This window comes from Mobula birostris, chromosome 23, assembly GCF_030028105.1.
Source record: "Mobula birostris isolate sMobBir1 chromosome 23, sMobBir1.hap1, whole genome shotgun sequence".
Taxonomy (NCBI): domain Eukaryota; kingdom Metazoa; phylum Chordata; class Chondrichthyes; order Myliobatiformes; family Myliobatidae; genus Mobula; species Mobula birostris.
The window spans coordinates 8,631,213-8,656,541 of record NC_092392.1 but is presented as its reverse complement, the minus strand read 5'-3'; the positions used below and the strand labels follow the sequence as shown (position 1 = coordinate 8,656,541).

The 25,329-nt window shown below is 40.6% G+C and overlaps 1 protein-coding gene across 1 annotated transcript in view; it reads right to left on the bottom strand.

Annotated features, from left to right (window-relative positions):
• Positions 1-24,929, bottom strand: part of tnpo3 (transportin 3) — a 59,593-nt gene extending 34,664 nt beyond the window's left edge. Inside the window, exons 1-14 of the mRNA XM_072241677.1 lie at positions 24,588-24,929; positions 21,637-21,837; positions 20,675-20,748; positions 20,036-20,192; positions 19,258-19,401; positions 18,489-18,664; positions 16,344-16,482; positions 14,403-14,549; positions 12,695-12,802; positions 7,384-7,475; positions 5,350-5,489; positions 3,837-4,028; positions 1,212-1,303; positions 314-390 (exon numbers count right to left, since the gene is read on the bottom strand). Of these exons, the coding sequence (XP_072097778.1) occupies positions 314-390; positions 1,212-1,303; positions 3,837-4,028; positions 5,350-5,489; positions 7,384-7,475; positions 12,695-12,802; positions 14,403-14,549; positions 16,344-16,482; positions 18,489-18,664; positions 19,258-19,401; positions 20,036-20,192; positions 20,675-20,748; positions 21,637-21,837; positions 24,588-24,707 (1,859 nt within the window). The 5' untranslated portion in view covers positions 24,708-24,929. The remainder of the gene's footprint in view (positions 1-313; positions 391-1,211; positions 1,304-3,836; positions 4,029-5,349; positions 5,490-7,383; positions 7,476-12,694; positions 12,803-14,402; positions 14,550-16,343; positions 16,483-18,488; positions 18,665-19,257; positions 19,402-20,035; positions 20,193-20,674; positions 20,749-21,636; positions 21,838-24,587) is intronic.
• Positions 24,930-25,329: the final 400 nt, after the last annotated feature.

Below are 25,329 nucleotides of genomic sequence, written 5' to 3'. Positions count from 1 at the left end.
CTACTGTGATGTGTTGCTGCTCCAATGATGTACAGGTTAGGCCTATTTGCGTGCTTGTTACTCTACCAGTTACTGTGTAAACATAAAATATCATACATCTCAGGTTTGTGTTTTTTAAAAATCAGGCACACATGTCCATTTACGTAATGTTATTATGACCCTGCATAGTGCAGATTTACATAGCAATCCACCTCTGAGGAACACATCCTCAGCGTTAAACTGGGTCTGAACGTAATAATCTGCAAGTGGATACAACTGCACCAATGCAACATGGCTACAGACACTTTTTAAATCAAACACAAACCCATCATACCTAAAAATAACAGCCAGCCGATCCAGACATATGGTGGGGTCTGTAGCTACATCACTGCCAGGCCCTTGTGCCAGGAGCTGTAACAAAAATAGTACTTAGAACTTGAAGAACTAAACTTGACAGACACACATAGGGGAAGGGACAAATGATGTACAGGTCGACCTTCACTAATCCAGCACCACTGGGACCTGAGGAGTGCCAGATTAGTGAAAATGCCAAATTACAGAAGGATCACATTAAGCATAATCAGTGCCAGATTATCGAAGGAACTGGATTACAGGTAGTCGGATTAGTGAAGGTCAACCTGTATAAACAATTCTCAAGACACTGCTTCACTCGAGCTGTTATGGAAAGGCCACCAGAAGTTAGGAAGCACAATACAACTGGAGTTTACAGTGGGATAGGGGTGTGTGAGGAGATGGGGGGGGAAGTAGTTTTACTTGTGAGTTTGGGTTAGACTTCAGGGTGAAGACAGCGTAAACTTAGTTCATTCATTCATTGTCATATTAAGTAGGCAAACATAGTCTCAACCATGACTGTTCCTGGCAATTTTCTTTTTTTTAAAATACAGAAGTGGTTTGCCATTGCCTTTTTCTGGGCAGTGTCTTTACAAGAGGGGTGATGTCCAGCCATTATCATTACTCTTCAGAGATTGCCTAGCATCAGTGATCGCGTATCAGGACTTGCGATATGCACCAGCTGCTTATACGACTGTCCACCACCTGCTCCCATTGCTTCACCAGACCCTGATCAGGGTGACAAAGCAGGTGATACACCTTGCCCAAGGGTGACCTGCAGGCTAGCAGAGGGAAGGAGAACCTTACACCTACTTTGGTAGAGGCTTATCTCCACCCCGCCACCCCGTAAACTTAGTGCCAATATGACTTTCCTGACTTACCTTTTTTAATGCTGCGACTTGCACAGCACAGAGCTCACTGAGACATTCAGTGATCTTCTCAAGAGGAAGCCGACAAAGTACGAGTGCTGTACCTGTAGTAGAAGAAAGAATAATATAATCAGTGTTTCATTGGCCCATCTTGTTTGTGCCAACCATCAAGTCCTATCTACACTAACATTTACCGCACTTAGTCCTTAGCCTACTAAATCCTGGTAATTCAAATGTACATTCAGATGCACCTTAAACATTATGAGAATACTGGCCTCCAACATCTTCTGAGACAGTTCAACCAACTTTTGGGCTGAGACCCTTCAGCAGGATGGGAGAAAAAAAGATGAGTAGAGTTAAAAGGTGGGGAGAGGGGAAGGAGTTTCACAAGGTGATAGGTGAAACCAGAAGGGGGAGGGGTGAAGTAAAGAGCTGGGAAGTTGATCAGTGAAGGAGATACAGAGCTGGTGAAGGGGGAATCTAATGGGAGAGGACAGAAGGCCATGGAAGACAGAAAGGGGGAAGGAGCACCAGAGGGAGGTGATGCATAGGCAAGGATAAGGTGAGAGAGGGAAAAGGGAGTGCGAAATGGTGAAGGTGGTGGAGGGTGGGGGAGGAGGGCCATTATGATAAGTTCGAGAAATCAATGTTTATGCCTTCAGGTTGGAGGCTACTCAGAAAGTATATAGGGAGTTGTTCCCCAACCAGAGTGTGGCCTCATTGCAACAGTAGAGGAGGCCATGGATTGACATATCAAAATGGGAATGGGAAGTGGAATTAAAATGGGTGCCACTGAGAGAACTAACGTTTCTGGCAGACGGAGCGCAGATGCTCAGCGAAGCAGTCTCCCAATCTATGTCGAGTCTCACCGATATACAGGAGGCCACACTAGGAGCAACAAACACAGTATATGACCCCAAAAGACTCACAGATGAAGTGTCGCCTCACCTGGAAGGACTGTTTGGGGCCCTGAACAGTGGTGAAAGAAAAGGTGTAAGGGCAGGTGTAGTACTTGTTCCACTAGCAAGGCTAAGTGCCAGGAGGGAGATCAGTGGAGAGGGATGAATGGACAAGGGAGTCAATTAGGGAGTGGAAAGCAGAAAGTGATGGGCAGTGAAAGATGTGCTTGGTGGATGGAACTTGTTGGAGATGGCTGAAGTTTCGGAGAATTATATGCTGGACGCCAAGGCTGGTGGGGTGGTAGGAAGATGGGGTGAGAGCAGACATGTGTGAAATGGAAGAGATGTGGTTGAGGGCAGCGTTAATGGTGGAGGAAGGGACGACCCCTTCTTTGAAGGAGGAGGACAGCTCCTTTGTTCTGGAATGAAAAACCTCATCCAGGGAGCAGATGCAGCGAAGACGAAGGAATTGAGAAAAGGGGATGGTTTTTTTTTAACAAGTAACAGGGTGGGAAGAGGTATAGTTCAGGTTGCTGTGAGAGGCAGTGGGTTCATAATAGACATCAGTAGATAAGCTGTCTCCAGAGACAGAGAGATCAAGAAAGAGGAGGGAGTTGTCAGAAAAGGACCAGGTAAATTTGAGGGCAAGGTGGAAGTTGGAGGCAAAGTCGACGAGCTCCGCATGGGTGCAGGAAGCAGCAGCAATGTAGCGTAGGAAAGGTGGGAGACAGCCACCAGTGTAGGCTTGGAACATAGACTGCTCCATGTAGCTGACAAAAAGGCAGACATAGCTGGGACCTATGCAAGTGTCCATGGCTACACCTTTTGTTTGAAAGAAGTGGGAGGAGCCAGAGGAAAAATTATTAAGAGTGAGGTCAAGTTCCGCTAGGCAGAGGAGAATGGTGGTGATGGGGAACTAGTTGGGACTGGCATCCAGAAGCAAAAGGAGAGCTTTTGAGGCTTTCCAGGTGGGAGATGGAGGCGTATAAGGACTGGTCACCCATTGTGAAAATAAGATGATGGGAGCCAGGGAACTTGAATCATTGAAGAGAGGGGAGGAGGGAGGGGGAGGAGGGAGTGGGGAGGAGGATAGAGAGAGGATAGAGAGATAGTAATGAATATTTGGAATGAGCTGCCAGAGGAAGTAGTCAAGGCAGGTACAATTACAAGATTTAAGAGGCACTTGGTCATGGAGAAACATGGATAGTTATGGGCTGAATGCCAGCAACTGGGACTAGCAGGGCAGATGCTGTGGTTGGCATAGACCAGTTGAGCCAGAGGGCTGTATTACTCTATGACTCCACTGTGCAAATGTTGACACACTTGTCACTAAGCTTACTTTACTTACTCTTCACTCTTAAGCAAACATCTCAGTTTTAAATCAGCTTCTTAGATAAACCTGAAAGTACAAAATCCATAAACTGTGCTACTGGCTATTATGCTGTTAGATGTTTTAGACCTCATATGCCAGCCAACATGCTAAGCCAATTGCTAAAATTATATTAATGATGTGTTAAAATTAATATTTCTGCTTCTATGTAGAAACCAACTATTTATTCCACCACTCACCTCAGTGTCAGACTTACTCGTCAAGAGAAGCAATAGAAAAAAGGACAGAAATGGCAGCATACCAACAATTAAACATATATAATCACTAGCACATCAAAGTACACCAGCATCCATTCAATTCGATGCCTGATGCACACAACGAGAGTTGCTCCAGATTAAAATTAGTTACCTTTTAGGAGGCCAATGGCAGCTTCATGCGAGAGGCTGAAGGTGTCAAGGGAACGAACAATCTCCAGTAGGCCCTCAAAGTGCTGAGTCATATGATCACGGCAGGAGGAGCAGATGTTCTGAATGGCTTTGGCTGCTGCTGAGGCAAGTGTTTTCTCCCGTAGTCCTTTCATCAAGTAATTTAACACCGGATCTGGGAGGAGAAGACTGCAGTCAGTAAAAACAAAGAATATCTTTGGGGGTTAATTATTGTGTGCAGATTTACAAGGCGACATTTGGGCCAAATGTTCCATGTTGTGACGTTGTGCCACACCAATGTTTTACCAGTTTGCTACAATCAATTCTGTTATCAGATTCTTTTAGCATTTTTCTCACATATCTCACTGCCCCCAAAGCATCTCTAACCATACATCAACACACATTTACTAGTAAAGAATTATCATCTTGACTACCAGATCAATTTATTAGAGAGTATTTAATATTTTTGATCTTTAGTTTTGGACTCCCTCACATACACGTTGAAACATCTCTTTATTTTATATATCTAATGAATTTTTTTTTTTGGCGTGTGCCTGCGTGTGTGCGAGTCTGTGCATGTGCCCGTGATGATGTCTTTTTCATGGCTCTTACAAGGCGCAGAGCGAGAGAGAGACTGTGCGGCGCGCCACTCCTCACAGACAATTTCGCAGTATTTTTCCCTTTATTTTACGAGGTCGAGTTGCAATCTCGACACTCAACCCGGCGCGGATGGAAAGCGTACTCAGGAGCAGACCCGACTGGTTTCGAACCCGGGAACCTCCGCTCCCGGGTCCGGCACTGATATCATTGCGCCACCAGCCAGCCCATATCTAATGAATCTTAAAGGATCTCCATTCATTCAACCTTGGCTTTTTCTGGAGGAGTGTAATAGTGAGGAAAATTAGCTATGAAGTTTTCTCAACTTAGAACACGGCAGGCAACATACACAATGAATTCCTCCATAGGTAGGTATTTGGAACTAATACAAACTAATACATAGTTTTATAGCACTGAAGTAGTATTGGTAGTGTTCTAATTTGTTCTGTATTCCATTTAAATACATAATTTGTAACTTAGTTAAATGGTAGTTTGTCTTTTTTAAAATTATTTCCATGAAACTTCAGCTAATTGGGACAGCCACTTAATTGAGCCAAAATATACTGGTCCCAATGTGTCCAATTAACTAGAATCCACAGTATTTGTCTACCACTTCAGCCAAAACACACAAAATGCTGGAGGAACTCAGCAGGCCAGGCAGTTTCTATGGAAAAAAGTACAGTCAACATTTCAGGCCAAGACCCTTCAGCAGGACTGCCACTTTCATAGTTTGTGTTTGTCAAAAGAATCTGCCTATTCAGCACCCTCCAAGTATGTGACTTTGCCCACCAGGCAGAAAATAAATGGTTTTGCATCCAGTAGAGCAAATGGATTTGCTCAGATGCCATAAAAGAATGTGGCCCATTATAGCTGCAGCATCATACAAAGATTTTACACACCTAAGAATCTGGGATTTCTATCAACAACCTCGTTCAGTTCTCCAACTAGTTCAATGCTAGTGAATCGGACTGCAATGTGCACAGTGTCCGGGAGCTGGACCACAGCCTCAAGCACTTCAGCTAGGGTAGGGTTATTGTCACTGCAACAACAAAAAGGCACAAAAAAAAACAATGAGTTTGCAAATTGAGTTTTGTTTTCCTATATTTAGTCTTATATGCAAGTGCAGTAAACAGATATGTAAAGAAATGCATTAAATGTTTTTATTGCACAAAGCACAATCACAATCAGGTGAATGATTTGTTTATACAAGTTTTAATGGTCAGAGTCATGGATACTAACATATAGAACTCGCAACTATTATTTAATGATGTCGACCAGAGGAATCAGAATATCACTGGCATACGTTGTGAAATTTGTTAACTTTGTGGCAGAAGTACAATGCAATACATGATAAAAGAGAGAAAATGAAAGCTCTGAATTACAGTAAATATATATCTCAAATAGCTTAAAAATAGGATATAAAAAAGAAGTGAAGTTGCATACATGGGTTCAATGTCCGTCCAGAAATCAGATGGCAGAGGAGAGGAAGCTGTTCCTGAATTACTGAGTGTGTGCCATCAGGCTTCTGTACCTCCTTCCTGATGGTAGCAATGAGAAAAGGGCATGCCCTGGGTGCTGGAGGTCCTAATTATGGATACTGCCTTTCTGAGGCACTGCTCCTTGAAGATGACCTGGATTCTACGGAGGCTACTGCCTATGGTGGAGCTGGCTAATTTTACAACTCTCAGCAGCTTACCTCGATCTTGTGCAGTAGCCCTACCCCCTCCCACCCCACCCCATACCAGACGGTGATACAGCCAGATAGAATGTTCCCCAAGGTACGACTGTAGAACTTTGCGAATGTTTTTGGTGACGTACCAAATCACCTCAAACTCCTAATGAAACATAGCTGCATCGATATGTTGGGTCCAGGTAAGGTCCTCAGAAATAGTGACACCCAAGAACTTGAAACTGCTCAGTCTCTCCACTTCCGATCATTCTCTAAGGACTGGTGTGTGTTCCCTTGTCTTACCCTTTCTGATCGATTCTTTAGAGATAGATAGAGCACAATGACCAATCAGTAGAGTGTATGATGAAGTAAAATACTATGAAGAACTGTTACTGGTGTCAGTCTAGACTGTGCTTCAGTCCTGGAATCTGAACCTACCAATTTCAATAGAAAGAGGAAGTAGGAAAAGGAAATTTAAAAACAACGATATTCCCCATATTTCCCTGCAATAGTCTGATGAAGCACCCAATCCCAGAACACACTGGAAATTTCCGTTAATCAAGTCCCATCAGCTCTACAAGGGATGTCAGGCCATGTGACGTCTGTTTCCCATTCAGATACCACTACTTTTCTCAGGAAATTTAACAGCACTGTACAAGTCTTCTTTTAACCCATGTCCACACAAGTGCATCTTCTAGAAAAGATCCAGGAAATGGGAATACAATCTGGTCAGATTTGATTTGGGGATCACATCAGTAATTTTCAACACAAGTAAATAAAATTTGTCTTAATAGTTAACTAGATAGAAGTTCAAATCCCAGGAGGAAAAAAAATAAAATATTTAAGAATAAGCAAGACAAAACATTTTACCCAAAAATTCCAAGTGAGGATTCAAAAATAACTAATGAAATTTCTACTGAGCTTTGAATCAACAGTGTGTACAAACTCATTATCACAAAACCTTACCGTAGAAAAGGATTGCCCCCAGCCCCAACTTTTCAACTGGTGGACTCTACTGCAAGTGGTTTGAAACAGTCAAAGAGCACAGAGAGTTTTAACATGAAAATAAGCACCTTGGTCTACCAAGTTCAAACTAAACATCAACCATATTAAGATAAAAATGAAGAAGACAAAGATTTTAAAAGGGATGAAGATATTTCGGAAAGTGAAGGATGTCTTGGTAAGGATCAACTCAATGCTCTAAGACAACACCCTCTTCTGTAGGAACAGTTCCAATATATTCTAAGTACATTCAACTACTTACGGATCCACACTCTTCGCTATGGAAGCCATGATAAAGAGAACAGCTTCTGTGATCTCCCAAGAAGGTCCACTGTCTTTCAATGTCGAGTAAAGCTTAGAAGATAAATGAGGCATTGCATGACATTAAAATTACAAAGTATTACTAATATAAAAATCAGGTGTTATCTATTTAACCCTTCAAGAGTTTCACCATCAGATTATGGCAGAACTGTTTCATAACTCTATTTACACAATTTTAACCATTGAATAATTTCCAGAGGCTTTTTCCCAGGGCTGAAATGGCTGCCACAAGAGGGCACAGGTTTAAGGTGCTGGGGATTAGGTACAGAGGAGATGTCAGGGGTAAGTTTTTTTACGCAGAGAGTGGTGAGTGTGTGGAACGGGCTGCCGGCAACGGTGGTGGAGGTGGATATGATAGGTCCTTTAGGAGACTTTTGGATAGAAAAATAGAGGGCTATGGGTAACCCTAGCAATTTCTATGGTAGGGACATGTTCAGCACAACTTTGTGGGCCAAAGGGCCTGTATTTTGCTGTAGGTTTTCCATGTTTCTATGAATCTTTGGACACTACCTCACTTTTTTTTTTAAATATACAGTATTTCTGTTTTTGCACATTTTTAAAATCTATTCAATATACATAATGGACTTACTTGTTTATTATTATTTTTTTTCTGCTAGATTATGTATTGCATTGAACTGGTGCTGCTAAATTAATTTCACATCACATGCTGGTGATAATAAACCTGATTCTGATTCTGAAAGGCATATTTAATCAGAAATGTAGTTTTCCACATGCCATTCAATGCCAATGTAATTTTATCCATTCTCCCTACAATCAGCATCAGCATTACATTTCAAGATATCTCAATTAATCATTTTTAGTTCTTGAGCATCCTTGGGCTATAATCACTCCAGTCAGCCAAAAAATCTTATCTTCAGACACTCTTTCTAAATTACAAATTACTTTTGTACATTAACATGGTATTTAAAAACCACCTCCTCAGCTAAGCTTTGGTCATCTGCCTTAATAGCACCTGCTGTGGTTAGATGTCAAGGTTTGTTGTTATACTGCTGGTAAGTGCCTCAAAATGTTTTACTGCACTTATGGTGCTTCATAGGCAATTTATTTTTAATTGAAAATATTCCTTAAATCTACATACAACATTCTGTAACATTTCCTTCTTTTATTTGGAGCCTATCTTTGTCTAATCATTTTTTTAAATTTCCAGGATTGTTCTCTGCATTCAATGTGCATGATAATGGCAAGTGCAATTATTCTAATGTGTACTCTAGTCAACTATTTAATCACCTTGCCCTGCATGTGAACAAGTGCAATTATCATAGACAAATCCAGGACTAATAGAAAACAGTTTCTATCTCATTGTGTAGCAGTAAATTGTTTTAAACCATAAGACATAGGAGCAGAACTAGGCCTTTGGCCTATCGAGTCTGCTCCACCATTCAATCATGGCTGATCCCTTTTTCCCCCTCTTCAGCCCCATTCCCTGGACTTCTCCCAGTAACCTTTGATGCCATGTCCAATCAAGAACCTATTAAGCTCTGCCTTAAATACACCCAATGACCTGGCCTCCATAGCCACCTGCAGCAACAAATTCCACACATTCACTTTCTCTGGCTAAAGAAGCTACTGTGTATCTCTTTTAAACGGACACTCCTCTATTCTGAGGCTGTGCCCTCTTTGTCCTAGACTCCCCACCATGGGAAACATCCTTCCCACATCTACTCTGTCTAGGTCTTTCAACATTCAAAAAGTTTCAATGAGAATTCCCCCCCCCCCACCCTTCCTTCTAAATTCCAGCGAGCACATTCTCAGAGCCATCAAACATTCCTCATATGATAACCCCTTCGTTCTTGGAATGAGCCTTGTGAACCTCCTTTGAACCCTCTCTAATGCCTGCACATCTTTTCTTACATGAGGAGATCAAAACTGTTCACAACACTCAAGGTGGAGCCTCACCAGTGCCTTATAAAGCCTCAGCATCACACCTCTGCTCTAGCATTCTAGGTCTCTTGAAATGAATGCTACCATTATATTTGCCTTCCTTACCACTGACTCTAGCTGCAAGTTAACCTTTAGAGTGTTCTGCCCAAAGACTCCCAAATCCCATTGCACCTCAGATTTTTGGATTTTCTTCCCCTTTAGTAATTAGTCTGCATGACTATGCATTTTCCAACATTGTATTTCATTTGCCACTTTCTTGCCCATTTTCCTAATCTGTCTAAGGCTACATCCACACTAGACCGGGTAATCCATAAACGAAGTTTTCTCTGTTCGTTTTGACCCTCCATCTACATTGAAACGGCGTTTTCCTCCCCCGAAAACAGAGCTTTTCGAAAACGCTCTCCAGAGTGTTTAAATCTGAAAACGCCAGTTGGGTGTTGTAGTGTGTACGGGGTAACCGGAGATTTTAAAAAACCTGTCGTCCCTTTCATCGGTGAAGAGACTATGGCTGCAGGAAATGTTTCCAGGGTGACCTCTGTGGGAGTAGGGAAGATGTTGGTGGGGCCACCTGGGGGTCTGTATGACGGTATGTGTAGCTATTGTAGTGGCTGTGAGGCTGGTATTGTGTCAATTTCTCCAATGTTCGTCGTCAGCCGGGTCATACTGTCCGTGAACTCCTTATCGATTACCTCCAAACACTCCAGTATTTGTTTTTTCAGTTTTAAGTCCTCCTGCGCCAGAGCCAACAGCCGTCTGTCGTTTGGCAATTTCCTTTTAAGTTTTTCTAGTCTGTAACTAGACAAACACACACCAAGTATACCGTTTCCTCTTCGCTTGTTTTCTGTAGATGTGTCCTGCACATGCCCAGTAGGAGGCGATTCGCCCAAATACCCATTTTAATGTGGACAGAGGTATTTTCAAAAACGCCTAGAGTGGACACCTATCGTTTTTATGTGAAACCGGCGTTTTCAAAATTATCCGGTCTAGTGTGAATGTAGCCTAAGTCCTTCTGCAGCCTCCCTGTTTCAACACTACCTGCCCCTCCACCAATCCTCTTATCATCTGCAAATCTGGCAACAAAACCATTGATTCCATCATCTAAGTCACTGACATACAGCATAAAAAGTGGTCCCAACACCAACCCTGATGGAACACCACTAGTTACTGGCAGCCAACCGGAAGAGGATCCTTTTATTCCCGCTCACTGCCTCCTACCAATCAGCAAATGCTCTAACCAAGTTCATAACTTTCCTGTAATACCATGGGCTCTTAAATTGGTAAGCAGCCTCGTGTGTGGCACCTTGTCAAAGGTCTTCTGTAAGTCCAGATACACAACCTCCACTGCATCCCCTTTATCTATCCTACTTGTAATCTCCTCAAAGAATTCCAACAGGTTCATCAGGCAAGATTTTCCCTTACTGCTAACTTTATCCTATCTTGCTCTGTGTCACCAAGTATTCCATAACCTCATCCTTAACAATTGACTCCAACATCTTCCCAAACACTCAGGCTAACTGGTCAATAATTTCCTTTCTGCTTTCTTAAAGAGTGGAGTGACATTTACAATTTTCCAGTTCTCTAGCACCATGCCAAAGTCCAATGATTTTTGAAAGATCATTTCTAATGCCTCCACAATCTTATCTCAGACATCCCACCTCTTCCGGAAGTCTCCCGCATATCGATAGCGGCTCCCTGATGCCCGCAAATTATATACAATATCCCGGAAATCGATTTTTTTTTTGAGAGCGAGCGAGCACGAGAGCAAGAGAGAGCATGCGCGCCATGACAAGAGTGTTCCAAAAAAAGAAAATATAAAACGTACGTCACCCCAGACTACACTAAAGTGTACCCCTGCCTAATAGGCGTCAAAAATAATGACAGTGTTGCTCGCTAACCTGTTTGCAACAGTGACTTTTCTATTGCCCATGGTGGGTTAAAATGTAAAAGACATGTTGAGGTGAGTTTAACAGGTGTCATTCGTTCATTAGCATAGCTAACGTTATTGGCTAGCTGCTAAGGAGCTACTCTATTGCAGACATCCCACCTCTCCCGGAAGTTCCAGGAGTCTCCCGCAAATTGATGGTGCTACCTCCCTGAAATGAGTTTTTGCAGGGTGGGTTGTCTGCTAACCTCTTACAGAACACTAAGGTGCAATTCATCTGGTCCGGGTGACTTATGTACCCTTAGCTCTTTCAGCTTTTTGAGCACCTTCTCCCTTGTAATAGCAACTGTACTCACTTCTCTTCCTTCACACACATCTGGCACACTGCTTGTGTCTTCCACAGTGAAGACTGATGCAAAATACTCATTTAGTTCATCTGCCATCTCCTTGTCCCCATTATTACTTCTCTTGCCTCATTTTCTAGCGGTCCTATATCCACTCTCATCTCTTATTTTTTTACATACCTTACAAACATTGTTTGCTAGCTTGCTTTCATATTTCATCTTTTCCCTTCTAATGATTCTTTTAGTTGCTCTTTGTAGGTTTTTAAAAGCTTCCCAATCCTCTATCTTCCCACTAGTATTCATCAAACTGGATATAACCTGATCCACATCTGCCAGGGAGGCACCCTGGGGGGGGGGGGGGGGGCGGGGTTCATAACACTCACTGGCCACTACAAATACTTGGTGATGCTTTTCAGACTTTCCAACAGTTCAGCTGTTTTTCAAACTTTAGGCTTTTAAGAACTTTCCAATCTTCTACCTCACTGCTAATTTTTTTGTTGTATGCCCTCTCTTTTCCTTTTACTTTAGCTTTGACTTCCCTTGCCAGCCATAGTTGTACTATTTTACCATTTGATTATTTCTTTGTTTGTGGAATACATCTATCCTGCACCTTCATTTTTCCCAGAAACTCACACCATGGCTCCTCTGCTGTCATCCTGGCCAGCATCTGCTTCTAATTTAATTTGGCCAACTCATCTCTCATAACACTGTAATTTCCTTTACTCCAATGAAATTCTGCTACCTCAGACAGATGGATTCAGAATAGATCATGCAATTCTTTGACTCAGAGGGAACACAAGCACCAACTAAGGAGTTATAGACCAGTTCAGGATGGAAGATTGCATCCTATCAGGGACATGGGTGAATTTGTGTCTGTTTTCATAACAATCCAGTTTTTGTGGTCACTGCTAAAAATGATTAGGGCAGGATTTCAACTCATGTATGGTTTGCTCGTTCAGACCTCTGGGTTATTAGCCTGGTAACTTAAGCACTGCATCAATACTCTACCTTTAGAAGCAAATTCAAAAGTACCATCTTCAGGATCCAAATTCATATATATACACACACTATTTCCTTTAAATCACAACTTGGCTTAACTTTGTATGAATCTAGCAAATAATCACCTGGGTGAAACACTCCATTGATCCAACCAGGAATATCACATCCTTCACAAGATCTGACACCCTCACGCGGAACTCTCCAAAGTCATCAGAATCTTCTGGAATTCCTTCCTGCAGAAGAAAGAAACAGGTGAGATACAAATAAACAAGCCATATATCTTGGAGAAAGGCCAGGGGCTGGAAGAGAGAGAAACAAAATTCACAGATTTAATTAGATCTATAGATTTAAAAATAAATCATTCTTACAGGATAATGAACTACTAGAAGAGGATTATTAGAATGTTTTGGCAGTAGTGGTAGCTGATGAAGGGCGGCACAGTGGTGTAGCTATGACAGCTCAGAGCATCGGAATTCAGAGTTCAAATCCAACATGAACTCTACATCCTCCCCATAGAATGTATAGTTTTCCCTGGACGCTCCGGTTTCCTCCCATAGTCAAACAACATAGCAGTTAGCAGGTTAATTGGTCATTGTAAATTCTCCTGTGATTAGGCTGGGTTTAAATCAGGGATTGCTGGGTGGTAGGGCTCAAAGGGCTGGAAGAACTCATTCTATGCTGTATCTCAATAAATAAATAAATGTTAGATTTCACATCCTTCCAAAAATTTGTCTGTTCATAAACCATCCCTGCCCAGTTAATCTTCTATGGACATCAGAGTTGAACTACCTGACTGTATGTCTCAGATTCATGCCATATAAAAAAAATAAGGTTATAAATTTTTGGACTCAGTCAAATTGACACAGCTCATCAGAAATAAACATGCTACATTTTGACTTCACGGCTAGGTGCCAGCACGTGTGCCACATCTGAGCACTCGTGAGTCTGGAGCAAACAGAACAGAATTGAAAACCAGAGGCAATAAATCCAGCAGACATTTGGGGACTAGGGAAGCAACCTAGATGTGACCTTACGAACTGAGAGTTAGGAATGCTGCAACTGAACGCAACAATTCAGAAAAGGGATGAAAATAAAAATGCCAGTATCTCCTACACTGAATGGACCAACTGGAAAATGCAAGTTTAGGAATACTGCTCACTTTAGTTACACACACAAAATGTTGGAGGAGCTCAGCAGGCTTGGTAGCATCTATGGAAAAAAGTAGTCAACATTTTAGGCCGAAACCCTTCGACAGGTCTGGAGAAAAATAGCTGTCACTTTATAGTGACATGACCAATGTTGAAACTACTGAGTCCAGATTCACAAGGATGAAAAGAGCAACACAAGGAGGACTTGAAGGGACACGTGACTTAAGATATAACTGCAAACACAATCTGGCATGGCACGGTAGCACAGCACTTTACAGTACCAGTGACCCGGGTTCAAATACCATTGCTGTTTGTAAGGAGTTTGCATGTTCTCCCCATGACTGCATGGGCTTCTTCCGGATACTCCGGTTTCCTCCCACGTTAAAAACAAAACTGGTTGGTAGGTTAATCGGTCATTGTAAATTGTCCCTTGATTAGGCCAGGATTAAAATTGGAAGATTTCTGGGTAGCATGGTTTGAAGAGCCAAACTCCGCGCTGTATGATAATAATACGTAAATTATATATCTTTTTTAAGCCACAAAATCCCATGCCTCCTCAGATTATGCACAAAACCACAGCAAACTGTTTCCTCCTGGTCACTGATAAATCATCACCCAAAAGTAGCTCATCTCAACTAGCTGCTCAGTTTTAAAAATTTTACATGCAAATTCCTCAAAAACGTACATGATCTGGTTCCAGCTGGCAGTGCCGGGCCAAGGCATGAAGCAATCGCTGGATATAAGGTCGAAAGACAGCATGTCGTGATGGATCACTCATTTTGTAGAGGTACTCTCCCAATCTGTACCAGAAGTTAAAGCTGATTTCTGCTACCTGGATGAAGAAGAAAGTCATCAACACATCAATAGGAGATAGACCAATTCAGAAAAATACTTACAATACAGCTTTGATAACACAGAAAAAATAGCCTAGTAGCTGATGTTAATTGTTCACACAGTCCTCCTAAATACTAGCAAATACCGTCAAATCACTCCTTCAAAATAGATTCAGGCTATCAGTGCAGAATTTGTAACCACCTTCTACTCCAAAACTATTGATTTTACAACCTTCATCAGCATTGAATCAGAAAACACTCAGATGAGCTGTATATTGGAGGCATAGTAAAAAAAAATCAAAAACAAGAGGATAAAATTTGAATCTAAAACAGAAATGCAAAATAGCACTTCTGCCTTTACGCAAATCCAAACCTGGATTTAGCCCATTGTTTATTCCACTACTAGCTTTTTTTTAAGATTAATTAGAAAGCCCAGTGAATATTTCAGAATCAGATTTAGTTTCGCTGGCATGTATCATTAAATTTTAATTGAATATTTCAAAGTAAATAAACAGCAGATATACTTTATAGTTGCCAAACAATTGGTACTAGAACGTACAATCATCACAATGATATTTGATTCTGCACTTCACACTCCCTGAATTACAAATATTAAAAATATTAAAAATAGTTAAAATTAGTAAATATTAAAAATTTAAATTATAAATCATAAATAGAAATAGAAAAATGGGAAGTAAGGTAATGCAAAAAAACCGAGAGGCAGGTCCGGATATTTGGAGGGTACGGCCCAGATCCGGGTCAGGATCCGTTCAGCAGTCTTATCACAGTTGGAAAGAAGCTGTTCCCAAACCTAGCCGTACAAGTCTTCAAGCTCCTGAACCTTCTCCCGGAGGGAAGAGGACGAAAAGTCTGTTGGCTGGGTGGGTCGTGTCTTTGATTATCCTGGCAGCACTGCTCCGACAGCGTGTGGTGTAAAGTGAGTCCACGGACGGAAGGTTGAGTCAAGACTTATACAATTGGTGCAGGTCCACTGTACTCAAAATAGTGGTTGCAGAATCCAACAGAGACATAATTATACTTTCAAAAAGTACACCTTATCTGCAATTTGGAATATTCCATGCTCATAAAAGGTGCATTTCAGTGTAAGCTTTTCTCGTTCTTTTTGCAATGCAACAACGTATTCCCAAAATAACCGAAGTGTTGCAGATCACATTCAATAACTGCATTGCTCCCTTCTTTCACAGATCTAGTGGAATCTGAGAATATCAGAGTGGGGCCACCATTATTTTGTACAGTCACAATAATTTATTGAATAAAAGTCGTACGTCGATATTCTAACAACCTGCTAAATACACAATAACAAGTTTCTGAACATCATACCATCCCACTAACCTCCTCCCCCAGGACACCCACTCCAACTTAATATGCTCATATTTTATTGGCTCAGTTCTTTTTGCATTTCAATTTGTGGAAGTCAGTCTCCCAGTTCTAGTTAAAGGTAAGTTAGCTGATTTCTGCCAGGGTGGAAAGGAGTCCATTAAACTTCATCTGAATTTACAAGAATTTAGATAAATCACAAGGTCTCATATTACCTGATCTGCTGGGGGTTGGGCAAGATCAGGCTGTACTTAATGTTCAAATGCTCAATATTTCACTATCAGGCACATACACTCCCCTTGGATTGGAAAAAAGAGCAGTTTCAGTCAAATGAACAAGACCCTGACTGTTGCAACTCAACTTCAGAACTGTACAAGGAAAAGTTGTATTGCAATTTATCAAGCATAAAGCAGTTAAATCTTTGCCCAAGTCTGTCGTCACGCTTCAGTTCCTACCTCGTACTGTGCATGCCCTGCACAGATCAATAATAGTTCTAATGTCCGCAGGTCTCCAAGCCCTTGTCCTGGGGTCTGTACAATCACGTCCAGAAATGTTTCCGACAACTCAGTAAAAATACGACAATAATTCAGAACTCTGCATAATGGAGGAATGACCAGAGATTAGCATGAATTTCAGAACAAAATTCATTCCATCAAAATGCTTCTTAAAAAATCTTAAATTAGGAGAGCGCAAATGAAGATCATATTATGGCCTAGAGAGCACTCACATCATTTGAATCAGATTAATTTATAACGGCAGAAAAGAGCAAGCAAGTTGTGCAGAGAACAATGGTTAAACCACAGGTAAAAAGTTTTGTAAAGTTCTGTAATACAATTACAAGGCCTTGAGGGTAAACATCCTAAAATGCCCTTGAGAAGACAGTACCAAGCTGCTTTCATTGGGTATACTTAAAGCAGAGGTTAATAGGTTCTTGATTAGTCAAAGTGTCAAAGGTTATGGGCAGAAAGCAGAATAGGGTTGAGAGGGATAATAAGTCAGTCATGAAAGAATGAGGGAGCAGACTCGATGGGTCAAATGACCTATTCTACTCCTATGTCTTTCCATGCAATGCACTCAGCTAAGAGTTTATTTAAAAGTGAACTGCATTGCCATGATTGGTGCCACATAAAGTTAAATATGGGAATATGAAGTTAAATATTAGCTTTTACTAATAAATAAAAAGCAGAGTTGAAAACTAACATTAAAATGTGTACATTATCTACATGTAAAAATATAGAAAATGTTACCAAGTTGAGTTTTTACGTCAGCTATGAATTGTCCTTTAAGAACATGAATAGCTCACTGACCAACTGAACTTTCTGTGCACAATTAATCAAGACCCACACACTCTGTGGGCACTTTATTAGGTATACATATACACTTGCTCAAAAATGCAAATATCTAATCAGCCAATCATGTTGCAGCAACTCAATGCATTAAAGTATGCAGGCATGGTCAAGAGGTTCAGTTGTTGTTCAGGTCAAATAGCAGAATGGTGAATAAACGTGATCTAAGGGACTTTGGCAGTGGAATGATTGTTGGTGCCAGACAGGGAGGTTTGAGTATCTCAGAAACTGCTAATATCCTGAAATTTTCACTTACAATAGTTTCTGGAGTGAGAAAAACAAAAAAACAAAAAAAATCCAGTGAGCTGCAGTACTGTGGGCAAAAGTGCCCTGTTCATGAGAGAGGTCAGAGAATAGCCAGACTGGTTCACGCTGACAAGGAAACACAGTAACTCAAATAATCACATGGTGTGCAGAAGAACATTTCTGAATACCCAAGCTGAACACTGAAATGGATGGGCTATAGCAGAAGATCATGCTAGGTTCCATTCCTGTACGTCATAAAGTGACCACTGAGTGTATGTTACTGGACATCTGAAGGAAAACATCAAAATTAATAAAGACATGTTGTTTCTCACGTGGACATTTTCCTCTGGGATGCCCTGTAAGATATGTGCCGATTATTTGTGAAACAGATGCATTCTGAAAGCTATAAATTTAAGTAACAATTTAAATCCCCCTATTTTTGCAACTGGATTTGACATCATGATTTCACATTCCACCACTCAAGTTACCAGCCGAGTTATTCAACAATGATGCCATCATTGCAACAACGTCCACTATAAGTGCCAAAAAAGGTCCAGTAACATCATGGAGAATCCCACCCACCCTGTTTACGGACTGTTTGTCCCATTCCCATAAAGGAGACTACACAGCATTCATGCCAGGACCTCCAGACTCAAAAATAGTTACTTTCCCAGGCAGTAAGGCTGATAAACACCTCCACCATTACTTTATTTTTTCCCCGTCTCCTTATGTACAGTCTAGCATAAATTTATGTAGCATACAATGAATGCAAACAAGCTCATGTATACTGTGGTTTTTTTATTATGCTCTTTATCTTGTGTTTTTTATACAGCATCATATATAGAGTAACAATCATTTCATTCTCTTTTTACATTGAGTGCAGGAAATGACATTAAACAATCTTGAACAGAACTTTAATTTATAACAGAACTGCCCAATGAACACTCAATTTTGGCATCAACATCAGATTATATTATCTACATATGATCAAGTTAAAAAGATTCTTACTTATCAAGATCCTCACGTGCCACTGCCATATGATAAGCAGATTCTAGAGTTAGGACACCCTGAAACAGACACAAAGCCAAAGGTAGGGCTGACTCTACATTCTCAATGGCATAGAGCGCTGAACAGATACAGTCTGATGCAGCCTCATGCAGGTTTGTTGATGTATCATCACGTTGCTGAGAAAAGAAAGAAAAATATTCATCATTTAGTTTGGGAGAACAATCAAGAATTCCACCCCATGTCAACAAGGGCCCTCTCTGAAAAATGCGGAAGGGTGACCAGATTTGAGATCACTAATGATGCTCTTGCTATTAGATGTCCTGTCTATTCCATGGTACCCGTCAAAGACAGAGACAAAATCTGTGTTGGTGGGAGAGGAACATGGACAATTCACAAAATCAACAAGCCCTGTGTGCCAATCACCTACCAAAAAAGTCATTAACTCTAGGACATAGAGTGATGTCACAACTTTTTTTTGTCTTTTAACACAGGTATCGGAGATATTAGAATAAAGATGATCCCCTGTCTACTAAATAACTGGCACATGGCGTCTAACTGGGTTTGTTTCAGTGACCAGGTTCAAGTAAGATGCCAGCAATCAATCATGAAAATGTCTCAACAATTACATACCAGTGTGTTACATAACTAAAGCATTATCTACAGCAGAAACGGTGAAAGCTATCAGTGATCCTCCCCAACTTAAAGAAATACAAGATCAATTGAAGCAATAAGCCTATGTCAACGAGGCAGTTTGCCCTGAAGTACTCACCAAAACTTGAAAAAGGATTAACAGTAGTCGATTATTTGCCATGAAGTTACTATCCAAAATACCCAGGTTAAACCAGCTGCCCAAGCACCGGAATACTTTTATCAGTGTCTTCTCCTCATTGCCACTACTCTCTGTACATGCTGTCTGGGGAAAAAGAGATGGCCATTATGGATCTTCATGACATAGCAAGAAGTTTTTCTGATTTACAGAAGCTGTGGATCATGCATGGGTCTACAACTGGCTGCCTACACTCTGGTACCTCAAAGTGGTAGTAATTCACATACAGACCTTGACATTTCATGTGGGCAATCTGCTCACCCACATGGGATGGATCAATTTAAACTCATTCAAAACTCACACGTACACATCAACTTCAAATGCAGAATTAAGATTACAAAGAACTTGGATAAAGACAGTACCAAATAGCCTATCAACCATGCTGAAATTTGGGCTCCTTCAGAAACACCTGATTGTTCCTCATACAACTTCTAATTTAAATTTCTTTTACTTGTTGCTTTGTACTCAATTTGGCCTAAATTTAGTAATCTTCTCCTTCAAATCTATATGATTTACCCCAAAAATTCCCTGCAGAAGCAAGTTTGACAAAAGGAGATGGTTTTTATTTCTCTGGTAGTGGAAGTTCACCAGATTGAGTCACAGTATTGAAAAACAGTGGTAAAGGAGAGATTAAGATGAAAGGGCCAATGCTCTGAACTTGAAAGAGAAACAACTCCTTCTAAGGTTTGTTACCCTCTGGATAGTAACATTACATACATACCAGCATCGATACCACCGTGCTTGAGGAGTATGCCAGGTCCTCAATGATTTCAGTGCGGCGGTTGGCTCCTATTCGAAGGGAACGACTGTGAACTTCCTCTGGGAGCACAGTCAGGATTTCTAACAAGAAGGACAGGGATGAGGGGTCATTGCCATACCTGAAATTAAAGCAATGATGAATCAATGCCACTTCTTAAATTAAAGATGCTTAATACTAAACCAGTTGTTTATGTACAGCCAATCACGTCACCAGACTTCCCGTCACCAGACTTCCCTCAAATTTGCCACTAGCTTGTTTCCACCCATAGCTTTCAAGACCTAAATAAAAGGATTTAAATTCATATTTTACAAGCACAACTGAAATGAAAACTGTGCAGCTTGTGTCAGGAGGATCTTTTAGCAGGATTTCTAGTAATCAGTACACTTTCACAAAACCACAAAGTTTACTTCACACTTTAGAAGACTACAACATTTTACTTTCGCTAGGTGAAGGCCTTTTAACTTGACAGACAAAATTAACAGGTTGATACATACATACCTATCAAACTTCTAGCGAAATAATGGTGCAAGGAGAGGGGAAGTAATTGGCTATCATTGTTAGACCGTGATCAGGAAGTAGCTAAATCCTGTAATAACTTACTTTTCAGTTAGCATTTGCACACAACCTTTCCACGTAGCCATTTGCAAGGCAAGATCTGCAATTGCCAGAGCAAGCTGGAAAGAGAGAAACAGAAAATATTTCAGGACCCACAACCCAGTATAGAAACTCATTTATTCTACATAGCAGAACTCGCAGGAGAAACCTACATTGAACCATCCTCAAGTCACTACTCGTGCTGAACTGACATAATTTTTTATTCCGTAATTCAGTAGGGAGTAATTTTTCAATTGAAGTCTGGATAACAGGGCACATACTTTTAGCCAGCAGAGAACAGATTTATCTGGGTTGAATGCATCCCCAAAGGAACAGGGAGAAAGTGAAGGATCTGCTAATACTTCTCAGTTATTAGAGAAATTCATTGTTTGCTTAATATGAGTCAGCAGTTTTTTAATATTTAGTTTAACATTACTTTGCTAAATCTGGATAAGAATACATATTGGGGAAATCTGAAACAAGTATTCCATAGTGGATGATCATAGAACCATTTTCCACAACACATGATAATGGTCCCTGTTGCCCATTATCTTATTCCAAATCCTGGTTTAGTTCTTTTCTACTTATGTCTGGCTGCTTAATCAGGTTAGGGAGATCTTAATGCAATTGTCATTCAAGACTCTAGTTTGATACACGTGCAGTTTCCCCGGTGCAATTTAAATCTTTGCAAAACTGTCCTTCTGCGTAAAGAATCATTTCATTAATCAAGTCTAGCATTGAATAAACTGGGAGTAGGACATCATCACACAAGAAACTAGAGCAAATTTCATTGAGAAAAGCACCATCTTTCAATAGGTAGGGTGCTTATGCCATGAAGCAAGCAGAACAAAAAATAATTTATAAATCAATTCTGAGCTATTAGTTGAGAAACTCACATAAATAATTTATATAATAAAATTTTGAAGTAGAGAAGGGATTGCACATAATCCTTCTCATCTAAAACTGACCTGTGTAACAATCACAGGAGACACGTCTTTCAAGTTCTGAATATGGGTGAGTAGTGAGTCTCGTAGAGATGCATGTGTTTCTGGGGGAAGTTCATTAAATGATGTCTGAATTTTCATCTTCATTGTCTGAGCTGCAAAGTAGCACAGCTCCACTTCCTGCTGTAACTGAAGCAGCTGGTCTGCAATCTCCCAAGCATATACCTGAAGAAAGCACGATAAAAGGGAACGTTATGAGAAGAAAAGAGGCACAATTCTCTCAAGAAATCCCAAAGACATTTCAATCCACCACCGTTTCAGGTAGTTAACAAGTTCCATTTCATTTGATCTCAATTCCATAAGATGTAATTACAAAAATATGATTGTTTTTGCATAGCTGAATATTCACAGGAAGTAGTTGAAGATAAATGTGCATTGTACTGGTAGGTATCATGGAATATATCAGATGGTGCATTGATGTGGATTCAGTTTTTACAAAGAATAATACCTGAGATGGTCCGGGTACTGGTAAGAATAACTACTCGTATATCACATCTTTAAATCATACTCAAAGGTTTCTGGTTATCCCCTTGTTCCTGTACCAACAAACTATGTACCCTGAATATTTAATTCTGTTGTAAACAGTTTTGTTTGAATAGTAAACTGAAAAAGGGTTAACAGAAGCCATTGTTCATGCTAAGTTCCAGAACAGTACATATCAGGATCAAGGAAAACTGGCGATCCCAGTCACCTTGGTGTATGGTATGGTGACCTTCTCTCTCATTAAAAGCTCTTCAGTCTTGAAAAATCAGATCAAGTTTATTTTGATCAACATGCTATTTGTTTTCCTAATTGCTATAATTACACAATAACTTTAGTCTTTTATCTACCAACTCCTTGAAGCATTTAATCAGTGAAAATGTTTTACTTCCTACCAAAATGAATCACCTTCTATGTCACAACTACCTTCTTCCTGATGCACATACGTTCTTGCCATCTTCCTTAGAGACTTACTTCCAGCCATTGACAAGCATTTATTATCAATAGACTTAGATATTTTATACACAGTACTTTCAGTCAACTCAATGCTCTAAATGCCAATAGTCACTAAACTACTAAGTGTGGCTGCCCATGTAAACGTACGTCCTCCTGAATATGAGCCATTTATTCATCCTCTCTTCCAGTACTTTGACCACTCTTCCATCCATTCCTGTGTGATTCCTTATCTAATAAGCAGTCTTTTATGCCACATTACCAGAACCTCTTATCAACCCTAGAAGTCCTACTGATCCTGCAAAAGAAAATCCATAACCAGTCTGAAATAGCTTCCCTTTCATATAGCCACGATGCATCTGCTTAAAAGTGATTTATGAAGTGCACTTTTGCAAATGCTTAAAATGGTTTCAAGTACTGTCTTTGTTCATTATGACTAAATGGCTTCCAGTTCCATATTTTCTCCCTCCCTCCTTTTTTAAACAGTTGTGTTACATGGAGTGGCAACCCCATTTCTATCTTTCCAGAATGTGAAGAACAAAATATTATCATCAATGCACCTATATTCTCTCAAATATCTTTATTCCGAGAACATAAGACATTGGGTGCTGGGAAACTACTTTTCCTCCATAGTATTGGTTACCTTTAAGTTTTTTTTAATCAAACGTATTAAAAAATTCATTGTTCTCAACAAGTATATATTCAACTGAGAAATAAAGTGGTGCTGCTTGTGATTCAGGTGAGCTGGGCTCAATCTGGTCTTGTCTACGTGAAGTCTGCATATCACCCTTCAATATCTTGAGTTTCACTGTAAAGTCATACCCTTGTAACACTTACTAGATGAAATACATTCATTTCTAATTACATTAATTCTTCTAAATCTTGTCTCAAAACTTCATAAAAACAGATAAATGTCCTTTAAAATTTTAACATTTTAAAACCATAGCTCCTTGACTCAAAGATGTTCACTAATGTAATTTACTTTTCCTTCCTTCAGACATTGGTTATCGTTGATATAGAGCGCAATACTTTTGATTTCAAATTTACAAATTTCCCTTCACTTAAACATCCCTCCCTCTTCCCTCCAGCCACACTTTGGAAGGTTCTTAGACAGCTACTGATACGAGGGGTTACTGATTTTTTTACGCTGTTTGGATTTCTCTGCTTTCTAACTAGTCAAATTACCTAATACCTTAAATGATGTCAAACTGATTTCTTGTGCATCTTTGAATATAATTGCTAAAAGGAAATTTATAAAAAGCTTGGATATTTTTGATTTCCTCTCCATAAAAAACCTGCAAAGCCCAATCAGACAGCAACTGTGAAACAAGAAAAAAGATTTATCATTTCAGATCAGTGCTTCACGGGAATCTGTAATGATCTAAAATGTCAACTACTGTTGTCTCTACCAATGCAGCTTCATAATTCCTGTTCATTTTTGTATGGTGAAGAATTCATCGATTGCATTCAAATAATATTTCCTTACATCCAGTTCCACTATCTTCACTTGATTTAGACCTTTCTCTAGCACTAGTAATTGTTTTCTTTAACCTGATTTATTCAGAATTTCAAATTAAATATTAAAACGCATAATTAATGACTTGAAGTGGATCACAAACAATGTGCTTTATCTAATGCTCTTCAATTCGGTTAGAGCCAATAAAACTGATTGAATGTGGCGATGTTTGAATCATTTTCTTCTCTGATGCTAACCTCTAACAAGGATCATTTTTCACTTGAGGATGAACATGGGCAAATATCAACAGTGAAGTTACTGAGATCAAAGTGGAGCTCATTAACTCCACCGTCATAGGTCGTGTAGTCCGTTATCTCACATCTCTGAAGTTGTTCTAAATGTAATAAAGTTTGCTAACTTGCGGATCCCAATCCCCTTGTGATGTGTTTATTTCCGCCTCTGGGTTCCCAGGCCTCCGCTTCAGACCGGGCCTCGGTTGCTAGGCTCCCAACACTTTAGAACTTACCGATCTCTGGAACTCGCCGAGCCACAGGGAAGCGCGTTCCTTGCCCGCGGGGTCCGGGTCGTGATAAAGCGCTTTGACGGCCTGGTAAACGACAGTGAGCGAGGGCCTGTCCATGGCCATGGCGCCTGGGCCTCTGGCCCCACTCTGGCCGCTTTACCAAGTACGTGGGGCTCTAGTTCTGGAACCCGCTCGAACTGCAGCAGTGAGCCGCTTAGTTCGTTTGGTGAGCTACGGTTAAAATTAAAATTCAGTTCTTTAATTTGAAACCGCCTCACAGAGTCTCAGAGCCGCCATTGAGTTCAGACCAGATTCCGGCCTCACACTACAAGAGTTCCGATTGGAACACCCAGAGCACGCAGACAGGAAATGGCCGGGGGAAGAGAGAGGGCGTGACACACCCTGGACCCCCCCCCCCCCCCCCCCCCTGCTTCCCCGGAACAACTGCTCGGTGACAATCCTGCGGCGTGGCGCTGCTTGCTGGGGAGTACTGACAAGGGCCTCCCATTTGACAATGATATTCATTTCAGCAGGAATATTATTTGCTTGCTTTTTGAGATACTAGACGTGACAACGCAGCAAGGGAACAGAATAGAGGTGAGAAGCGGTGAAAACATTGTTAAACAGCAAGGCTTGCATTCAAAATGAGGTCAAAATAGCAGTGGAATCTGCAACTGCCTAGTGCTCACACCTCAAGAAAATGAAAGATATTTGAGGGTGTATTGGATAGTCAATTGAAAAGAGA